The sequence below is a fragment of the Paramisgurnus dabryanus genome, chromosome 22, assembly GCF_030506205.2.
Source record: "Paramisgurnus dabryanus chromosome 22, PD_genome_1.1, whole genome shotgun sequence".
NCBI classification, from domain to species: Eukaryota; Metazoa; Chordata; class Actinopteri; order Cypriniformes; family Cobitidae; genus Paramisgurnus; species Paramisgurnus dabryanus.
The window spans coordinates 22,721,502-22,732,973 of NC_133358.1; the positions used below are offsets into that span (position 1 = coordinate 22,721,502).

General features: G+C 35.8%; 1 protein-coding gene across 1 annotated transcript; it reads right to left on the bottom strand.

Annotated features, from left to right (window-relative positions):
* Positions 1–582: 582 nt before the first annotated feature.
* slc51a (solute carrier family 51 member A) lies at positions 583–10,833 on the bottom strand. Its single transcript, XM_065258326.2, has 8 exons — positions 10,614–10,833; positions 7,569–7,720; positions 7,204–7,277; positions 3,624–3,782; positions 1,517–1,628; positions 1,296–1,442; positions 1,087–1,192; positions 583–921 (listed from the first exon to the last, which is right to left on the bottom strand). The coding sequence occupies exons 1-8, from the start codon at positions 10,687–10,689 to the stop codon at positions 767–769; spliced, it is 981 nt and encodes a 326-aa protein (XP_065114398.1). The 5' UTR covers positions 10,690–10,833; the 3' UTR covers positions 583–766.
* Between the last annotated feature and the right edge of the window lie 639 nt (positions 10,834–11,472).

An 11,472-nucleotide genomic window follows, 5' to 3' on the forward strand; every position in this document is an offset into this window, starting at 1 on the left:
TTCCATGATCATGACTTTAATGGTTAAAGACACATGTTCCCGGGAATGATGGAAACATGTCTCCAAATTCTTTACCCTGATTATGATATGCAGGTGGTTTTTCTGGAACCATTAAACAGAGTGTTTTTTTATTATAGTTCTGGTTGTCTACGTAACCTTCAGATGTGTTAGACTTGAGAGAAAAATATATATTATTTTTTACTCATCAACACACTATGTTACCTCAAACAATGTCTTTTTACTAATGTAAGCACATTTAACAAGAAAATAGAAAATACTGTAGCCTAAATTACCCTCTCCATACATGTAGTTGAGCTACATGATGAATAATGAGTATTTAATGACCAGTTTTAAAAAGTATAATATCTTTAGTACAATATGGAAATATAACACAAATTAATCCCATCTGACCTTATCTACAAATCCAAAAGTCCTCATGTAACCTATGAATAAGCCACATACATTGATGCTTTGTGGTCCCTTTCAACCAAAATTCTTGAAAAACATCAACTTTAAAACAAACTACATTTTCTGTCATTCTTGTCAATATCCAGATGTAGTTCACTTTCTAGTTATATATAAGTTGATCATTTGTGTTTATTATAAAGTCAGAGCCTTAAAGTCACGGTTCAGTCTAGACTCAAATTCTGTCATCCACTAATGTACTATAATGCCAATAAAAAAATTTAATGATATATGAGACGTAACCACACGCATCCATTATAAAGAAAACACACATCTCATTCACACACAACAGTCTGTTCCTTTAGGCCAAATCCACAGGTTTTTCCGAAGTAAATCCCTTTTTCATCTCCTCGTCACCATCCTCTTCTGGTATGGGATCATACTGACGTCTGTATAAAAGGCGAGTGACTAATGTGATGATGAACATTTCCACGATTAACAGTTGTTGACTCATCACTGCCAGAAGAAAGTAAGGGTATAAGGTAAGAGCAAAGAATAAATGTGTTTTATTCAAATGGATTAACTTTTATAGATTTCAAAGCACTAGCCATTTCACTGTTCTCCATAATAATTGGTCTTTCACAACCCACTGCCATTGTTCAGCTATCTAAAGATACTCACAATATCCACGGTACTGAGAAGTATAGGGTGGCGCGCAGGCGATAGTGCCATTCATTGCCAGTATGTTGATAATGGCTGTCTGCAACTGACTGAGAATCAGCACCATCTATATAATAATGGGGATATAATAATGAAATCTTAATAATTTTAGCAATATTAAGTATGATCTTAAACATCAAATAAGAAAAAAATAAAATAAAACCACAAACCTGATACATGGAATATTTAGGGATGATTTTAAGGACACGTAACGACTCTTTTAAATGTATGAAAGTGATTGCAACAGGCCAAAGTGCAACAATTGTAAGAAATCCTAAAAATGAGTTTATCCATATGGCTCCTCCATTTATAGCCACCTACAGAACAAAGAAAAGATTAACACACTACAAGTCTTTATATTTTTGTGAATAAAGTGGCAGTCTACACTTACATCAGCTGGATCAAAGTTGCCATTGGTCCAAAGCACTATAGAGAAGATGGTCAAGACCAATTTTAACACAGCAAACTGGAAGGACCCTAATTTCAATATAAACAGATTTCGTCTGAAAAACAACACACAGTCAAAATTTAGTTTAAATGTTAACATCACACTATCCCACTCACAGAAATTGAACGTGAAGAAAGATTCAAATGCACGAGACTCATTAAATCAGTGGTCATCAACCTATTTAGGCCAAGGACCCCTCAATGCAGTGGCTCTCAAACTTTTTCGGCTGGCACCCCCCCCCCCCACCCCTGTGTGGAATGCATCCCTTCGCGACCCGCACCAAATAAAATCATTAAGAGAAATTATTGTAATTTTTGAAATTGTGATAAAATGTCCATTTCACACCTCCAGTTTGAGAACCACTGCCTAGAGAGGAGGAGCAGGGACTGCCAGTGTATCAGTTAAGACTGGATTTATGTTACAATGATACATAACTATTTTATGTTATAATGGTTACGTAACGTTATAAAGATATTAAAATAAAAAAATTTGGTGTACAGTCACATTTTTTAACTAGTGCTGGCCAAAGATTAATCGCGATTAATCGCATACAAAATAAAAGTAATTTGTAACATAATATACAAGTGTGTTCTGTGTGTAATTATTATGTAAATATAAATACACACACATTCATACGGTGGCCCTGAAGTGCAAACCACAACAACAAATTACTAAACAACAACAACAAATTAAAAAACACCACAACAAATTAAAAAACACTGCAACAAATTAAAAAACAACAACAAATTAAAAAAACACTACAGCAAATTAAAAACACAACTACAAATAAAAAAACACTACAACAAAATAAAAAACCATAACAAAATAAAAAACACAACAGCAAGTTAAAAAACACTACAACAAATTAAAAAACACTACAACAAAAAAAACATAACAAAATAAAAAACCCAACAGCAAGTTAAAAAACACTACAACAAATTAAAAAACACTACAACAAAATAAAAAACAACTACAAAATAAAAAACACTACAACAAATTAAAAAGCACAACTACAAATTAAAAAACACAACTACAAATTAAAAAAACACAACAACAAATTAAAAACACAACTACAAATAAAAACACAACTACAAATAAAAACACAACTACAAATAAAAACACAACTACATTAACCTACTGGAAGAGGTAGGTACCAGTGGGCAACATGAGACATCGCTGATTGGACGACACTGCAGTTCGGCTTTTGAACCGGAAGTTAATATATATATATATATATATATATATATATATATAAAATTCTGAAATGTATACATATATGTGTGTGTGTTTAAATATACATAATAATTACACACAGCACACACACATATATTATGCAAAAAATACTTTTATTTTGTATGCGATTAATCGCGATTAATCTTTGCCCAGCACTACACATTTTACATTTTAAAAGTTTTTAATCTGTGAACTTTCGTTTTAATCATTTGTTATTATTATACTACTAAAGCCTTTTGTTTCGAATTCAACGATATTTGGAGGACCCATAGTAATACCACCAAAGACCCCAAAGGGGACTCCCTGTTGAAGATCAATGCATTATGGTTGAGTTTGATAATGACGATCTAACATAAAACTGATAAGACAACTATTGTCATTCAGATTCCTAAAGAGTGCAATGGCCTTGAGGTGCCTTTTTTCAGATAACGGCATAATCTAAGTCCCGTGTTTGCAGAAGAGTTGAATGGCCAGAGGTACATGTATCCTGTCTAGTTAAAGATATGGACAATTAATTGCCAACAGACTTTAGCTTAGTTAGTAAAATCCAAGTGCGATACATTATTCCAGTATTTTTCATATTGACAGGAAGAACAATTATAGAGCCATTGCTCTCAATTGAATAAACTTTTAAGTTTTACATTTTGGCATATGGTAAAAAGGACGAAAGTCATATAGCTTTACTTTTCCAAGCAATCAGAATTTTTATCTCATTACCGAAAGCATAAACACATGGTGGGTGGAGTGTCCTGCCAGTAAGCAATGTCCCAACAATCACTTATAATTGTGGCAGATTTTTAGTTTAAAAATATCTTACTTTGTGACAGCAGGGCTTGGCAAGCATGGGCAGCAACAGCAGCAGGGTCCCGTGCTGATCCGTAACGTCTTTTTCTCAGATCGGTTCAGGAACGCATCGTCCCCTCCGACCTCTTCAATCATAAGAATCAGGAACTTAAAGATCACAACTGCAAAATATCTGCCAAAAGATGTCAAATGAAAAGAATCGTTTATTTAAATACTTCTGTTTCTCACTCCTTCACAACACCAACTCGCAATTTTTTGGCACAATTCTTTGGCTGTCTACAGTGCTCCCTTTTGAAAAGTTTCAGGCACAGTTCTGTGTGTGGGGGGAGGGTTATTCCCCTGCATTTTGGGAAATAATTAAACAATAACTCGGAAAGCTTTTAGGCTTGCAGAAACATGTACTTTCCTCAGCATTAAAAACTATGCAGATGTACAGTAGTACAATGACATGTATAAAGCCGCTCTTCCACCATCATGCCACATTCCGTCCAGAACGGTGATGGGGCTGATAGTAGATAAGTCATTGCGTAAGTCATTGTCTTTGTACCACAACATTTTCCAGATGGTCTGAGATAGATATAATAATCGAGTTTTGAAAGATGAAAGATATTTCTGTTTTCACACCTTATCTGAGATTTCTAGATTAAATAATATGCTTGACTAGCTCAAGGAGAAGGTGTCAAATATGTGAGTGACCAATCCTGAGTGTCGACATTACTACACGCATTCAATCAGCATTATTCAACACGGATAGACATCCGTGCTGAGAATTTGAGGAGGCCTAATGTGTAATCATGCAAATGTGGAAACATCACTTTAAAGAGACACTCCACTTTTGTTGAAAATATGCTAATTTTCCAGCTCCCCTAGAGTTAAACATTTTATTCTTACCGTTTTGGAATCCATTCCGCTGATCTCCGGGTCTAGCGCTAGCACTTTTAGCATAGCTTAGCATAATCCATTGAATCTGATTAGTCCATTAGCATCGCGCCTAAAAAAGAGAGTTTCGATATTTTTCTATTTAAAACTTGACTCTTCTGTAGTTACATCGTAAAAATTACACAGCAGCTGAAAATAGTCCCCTTAGTATCTTTCAATAGCCGGGGACTATTTTCAGGCAGTGCGTAATATCACTATACCTGCTGCAGCCATGTTACGACAGCAAAGTCCTTGATTATTACGGCAGAATGAGAGTACAGTTCCTAGCCATATGGGCCTAGAAAATCACAACTTTTAATTTTCTGTCAGTTTTAGTACACAATGTAACTACAGAAGAGTCAAGTTTTAAATAGGAAAAATATGAAACTTTGGTTATTTTTGAGCATGATGCTAATGGCAGTGCCGGCGCCAGCCGAGTGCTGATGAGGGGGCGTCTAAAATACCAGAGGGGGCAATCACATGAATGCATATAATTCCCCCAGCTAGAAAATACATAGGTTTGGTTCATTAAGTTTTAACGTGTTATAAACAAACATCTCTGTAATACAACCACAAAAACTACAGCTATAGTGAGCAACGTACAGAGCTCTGAACAATACAACAACAACAAAAAAACGCATACCTAACGTTACATATTAGCACAACACTGCTCATTTGAAGTTCAGACCCAGAGGTATTGGCAGTTGCTGTAGTTTCTTTTTAATCCATTTTCGAATGTCCATGGTGAAATTAGTTAATGCAATAAACCTTGAAATTATGAAATGTTCATACTTCTTGTTTGCTTTCAGTAGCTGTTTTTTTACGTAATTTTACGTAATGGTGGGGCATAGTGTTGGCGAATAGAGTTGATGGTTTTCAGCCCAAAAACTGTCCAAACGCAACATTTTATCAACATTTTGGTTCAATTTGATCATATAACGTAGTTATTTTAACCACAAGTAATGCACCATAAGCTATAGCAATTAAGCAGCTAGAGAACCACAATAGAAAAATAACTATAACTCGTTTACATATAGAGCTATATGCTGTAGGATAGGCTAATTCAAATCCGTTAATTATAAATTCTGTTTTTTATCTATTTACTTCTGATAAACAGGTGTGAGAGAGAGAGAGATCGTACGGCTTACCTTTAACGTTAAATGCAGAACAAAAGGCTGTTGGTTGTACGTTAACTTGCAAGGATGCTGAAGAACATGAACATCTGAACTTTTCAAAACTATGTACAGTCTGGCTGAAGTTCATAGTGCTAGAATTGACTTAATGACAGCCGAACATTTGGATCTGTGCACCTGAAATGCTCCGATAATTCATCCACGCCACGGCATTAATTGATGTGTGACAATCCGGAGTCCGGTTTGCAGAACTTGCAGTGCTATTTTCCATATAACCAATTGCTTCAGGGCAGGCCCAGGTCACTCTCCCACTCCTGTCTGTAACTTTTTATATACTTTCCCACTTTGACATCTTGATTTCCCGCTGAGACTCAGAACACGGGCTCATTGTCGGCGTGCGTCAAGCCGTCAACACAAAAGGCTTGTTCAACTTCATTGCCTGCTGCAAGAACCAACAGCCGGATGACGTCTAAGTACCGCGAGAACGATTCGAAAAAATCATACTAAGTGTCATTTTGTCTCAATCTCGCGGCATTTTGACGTCTTCGCCTGACAGTTCTAGCGGCGCCGCATGAAGTCGAACAAGGCTATACACTTGTCGCCCCCTCACGCCCCACCGTGGCGCCGGCCCTGGCTAATGGTCTAATCAGATTCAATGGATTGTGCTAAGCTATGCTAAAAGTGGAAATCAGCTGAATGGATTCCAAAACAGTAAGAATTAAATGTTTAACTCTAGGGGAGCTGGAAAATGAGCATATTTTCAAATCAAGTGGAGTGTCCCTTTAACCATTCCTTATCATTCTTATTCGTACCTGCACTCTCCAAACCAAACTGTGCCTGAGCACGTTTGACCCAACAAAGCCTGGCTTGACTAGTGGTTAATTATGACCTGGCACGCTTGCAGAATTGGGCTAGTAACGCATTGTGTGAGTGCTGCTAACCATGCCGTAGCATGGATTGGATGGTTGTGCGACATGAAAATGTGAGTGGCATGAGCAATAGATCGACTTAAGGGCTGTGTGTCACCGTGTCCCAAATGACTTGAAATAAAATGCCATAAACTTAACATTATGATGGGTTCTACTGTTCTGAGAAAATGTTTCCTTCCAAACAGTATAATGGTAAAAAAGAGACCGCACTCAGGGACTGAATCAAATACAAAAACTGTATTAAAATACCGAATCGTGTTCACAGGCTTCGTGTTCCTTCCAAACAGTCACATCCTAATAACAAAACCACACTCAGGCCTGAATTAAAAATAATGAGTGTGCCTGCGGGTGAGTGAGGATGGGGGACCTGTCGGTGGAAAAGCGTCTTAAAGTTTATCTTAAATAGCTTGGGTTTACTGATTTAAGACAAACAATATATTGACATTTTAATCCATTTTTTGTAATCATTTGCTGGCACACTACTAACTTGTCTATTGAAATTTCTTCTTCTTCTTCTAGCATCTTTTCGCAACAAATACTAATATATGCAATGTATTTCATTAGCGGAACTTCAAGAAACCCCCAATTATTTCCATTTTTTTCTTAAACTCACGTATTTGATGTCATGTCGCAGAACATCGTGGCCCTTGGAATCCACATTCCCAAACAACACATGGTGCTAATGACCTAGAAAAGATAAATATAATGTCTCCAAAGTTCAATCTTGACACTCATTATCACTCGTCTTAGCAATGATGATTGAAATGACTCACAAAACAGATGCAATTCAGATAAAGCTTAAATATGTCACGCAATATGTAGAATTGATGAATTATTAACAAAGCCTTAAAATAAAGAATGACCGGTGAGGATAGGCACGTGATACATGATAAACAGATACACAAAGCAAAAAAATGATTGATGCAGTACACTGAGACAAGGAGAAAGGAGAACAGATAAATATTAAGCAATGCCCACCGGTGCTGCTCCAGTTACCCAGATGATAACACTTTTCTTGTTTGCCGGCACTTTTTTATAGATATAGATGCATTCTTCAATAAAAATCAGCATGGAGACCGTGGCCATAAAGGTCAGCACAGAGAACAGAACTATGCCAAAGATGTCCAACTCTGAAGAAGAGAAACATATGCCATCAAAACCAGTCCTCCTTTGGATGAGTATATAATTGCAGGTGCATTCATGTTTTTGAGATCTAGGAATCTGGCACTTGACTCTTGCATCATACACAGCAGTTAACGTCAGAAACCTTGTAAATCGCTTCCTTGCTTCCTAAGAACTCAGAATAGATAGTTTGGGGGGGGGGGGTTTGAGTTGTGCTAGAAAACAAATTAAAACAAACCAGGTGTCTGCCATTACGTCACCTAAAGGCCAGTTCACACTAGTCAGACAACTACCAACTCCAACAGACACCAACAGACAACCACATTCTAAAGTCTCATTGACTTTGATCCAACAACTGCCAACAGGGGTTTCACACTGGTCAGACAGAGTCTGTCTGACCAGTGTGAAGTGAGCTTTACTCGCAATACTTAAAACCCCTTAAGTGGCGCCGTCCTGTGAGCGGGACACCTAAGTTTACTTCAATATTTTCCATGTAAATGTAATGTCTATTATAACAAACTATATATTGTTGGAAAGGTCTAAGCCTCTAGAATACATATTTCAACAGTGTTTTATAAAAGAAATTATGTAGGGAGAGTAATTTATTTATTTATGAAGAGAGTGTGCCTTAAAACATTTATATCTTGCGAAATGTCACTGTCGCCTACATACTTCAGTGTTTTGCATGTAAATTCTTATCCAATCACGATAAACTATTGTTTGAAAGCTCTAAGATTGTAGTTTTCATTTATCATCACCATTTTGGTAAAGGAATGACATAGTGAGAGCCATTTTCTAAAATGCCTATACAGTTGGGCCCACGTTGTTATTATATATTTGCAACACTAATACCTAGGGCTGTCACGATTATGAAATTTTTATCAAATTGTGATGATTAATTGCCTGTTTTGGGGCTTTGACATTTAATTCTCATACATTTTGTTTGTTTATGAAATCATTTTCACACATTGTTGTGATTATTTAAATTAAATATTTTGCAAAGTTTATCTAGCAGTGAATATTAATTCACATAACATATATTTAAACGTAATCATTTAATTATAATAGTTCATACTGCTTATCAAAGTTTTGCAGCATTTCTTCAAATACTGTATTGAATGGCTTCGCAATGTATTGCATTACACTGTCAGTTAAGGAACGCCATCTAATACAGTCTCGTTTATACAGGCGCTACAGCTCCCCCTTGTGTTTTTTAGAGAGATGTGCAATCATTGCGGTGATCTGAAATCATTGCGATGAGGTCAAATAATTGTGGTGAGACGATTATTTAATAATTCTGACAGCCCTACTAATACCCCATCTAAACCTAAACAATCATGACATACTATATATCACTGGAAAGCTCTAAGAGTGTAGTTTTCATATTTCATCATCATTTTGGGAGAATTATGACCCCCCCTGCCCCCATAGGAATGCATTAATTATTATATATTCATAAAACTATTTCCTAGTATAAATCTACAAAATGTTGACAAACTACATATTGTTGGAAAGCTTTCATATTTCAAAACCTTTTTGCAGTAATAATAATGCAGCGACAGTTATTTATTAATTTGTGACAAGAGTATGCAGCAAACCGTTGACACCTAGTGGCCGTTGTTGGTAAAATCACTAAAATGGGACACAAACCGCATTTTAACTTGACATTTGGATCAGAACTACTTATCAGACTTATGGCTTCATGTTTGCATTATTACTTTTTTAAAATATTTACATTTAATATGTTATGGAATTATTTTTATTTTTTTTTAAATAAATGTAAACTGCTATAACAATTTATTTATTTAATACTTTCACCTGCTAACACTTCTGCAAAAAAAACCAAAGTGTCTTCTTTAAAACAAGACCAAGATTAGGCTTCTAGACCAAAAAATGCCACCAGAGTTATATTAATTTGAATGTGAATATCACCCCCCCCCCCATCAAAGGGTATTTGCGCTACTTAAGGGGTAAACAAATCTCTAAATAAATTTTAGCACAAACAGAATGCATGGATTTTCCAGTAAGTATACAGAGCATATCTTATATTGATCTGTACTTTTACCATACACTGCACATTTGGGTAAATGTGAGAACCCCCCAACCCACTTAATATTTATACAACTACTAATAAAAACATTTATGTAGTTCCCACTTAAACCACCTGTGTGAGTCTGACATGGTCTACTATTAATACTGCACGATCAGGAAATGATCCACATTACTTTCACTGAAAGTTAGTGTGCCCAGCTCAAGTCAAAGTACACTGACCGCAATAACAACAAGAAAGTCAATCTCTTATCAGTGCTGCTGACTCAGATGGTATGCAAATCGAATCAGTACACTTAAATAAGGCTGAATGTTTATGAAATATAAGAGACAACTATACAAATGTACAACAGTTCTTTTATAGTATGGGTCAGTGTTATATTTACCATAAAACCATCTTAAACTATTTTATTTCATCTCTTTATTACCTTTTTATTTACTTTTATTATATTCTGTAAAAAATATGACTATAGTCGACTGTTATAGTTGCCAGATCATTGTGTAATGTAGAGTATAGAAAGATATCAAAGATTAGATTTGGATCAGATTGGAAATTCTTAAATTACTACTACAAATGATTTCATGTAAGAATTGCCATGACCTATTTGATTTCCTTAATGTTGTTTACTGTCTTTATTAGTTTCACAAAAATTGTGATTTTTAGCTAAGTGCAACTCCAGCAATTACCTCCACTTAGTTGCAATATAGGCTAGTTATCAATTTAATGAAACTGATACTTATAATTATGAATGAGGATCGTGGTAAACGAATTACAAACACAAATGTCAGTAAACATTTAATAAACATGCAGTGTTTGAGTAAATTAGCATAAACTAAAGTTAGGCTACTTACGCATAATAACATCGATTGCAAAGGGAGCCTTTTCCCTGCATCTGGGATCAAACAGTGTGTGATTGCTGTGGTCCATCTTCCAAAATTATTTACAAGATCCGAAGCAAACTGAACCCCCTGAAAGCTGAACAGTCCTCCTCACCCACCAGCAGTCATGAAATGAAACCAGACTGCTGTGTTGTAAACTCTGTCCAGTAATAAAGTTGCTCGTGTAGTATATGCCTTTGATTCAGAAACACTTGTTAAAGAGCCGCCCATTCCCTGCGGTACACAGTAACGGAATCTGACCAATTAAAATCAAGTGCTTTCATCCGACCGCTCTGCGCATGTGCAATAGGGTCTCACATACTCTGGCCGTTTCACAATCCGAAGGATGCAGCCTTCGGAGTATGCAGCCTCCGGAGTTCGCATTTCTAGGCTGTCGTATTTCAGAATATTAATTATAATGTTTAATGTTATTCTTATTTAATTGTAAAATGCTGTAATATGAGTATGATTTGCGAATGTAATGCTCAGTTAACGTAAATAAATCAGGCTTAATGTCGTTCGCAGCCTGCATATGCGACCTCCGGAGGCTGCAGCCTTCAGATTGAGAAACGGCCAGAGGCATGCAGGTTTTAATCGACTTCAAAACGAAGATTTTATTATGCAGGAGGAAAGTATTTATATACATACATATATAAAATATTAAATGTAATGCGTTACTGTAGAATATTTTTCTAATAATTGTACAAAATTTATTGTTCAAAATTAATTAAAGAACTATTTGAAGATGTGGTTGCTATGGTAGTTAAGACCATTTCACAAAAAAAGTAAACAAAACTGGTCCAGAAGCACTTCCTGTTTCAGTTTTTTAACA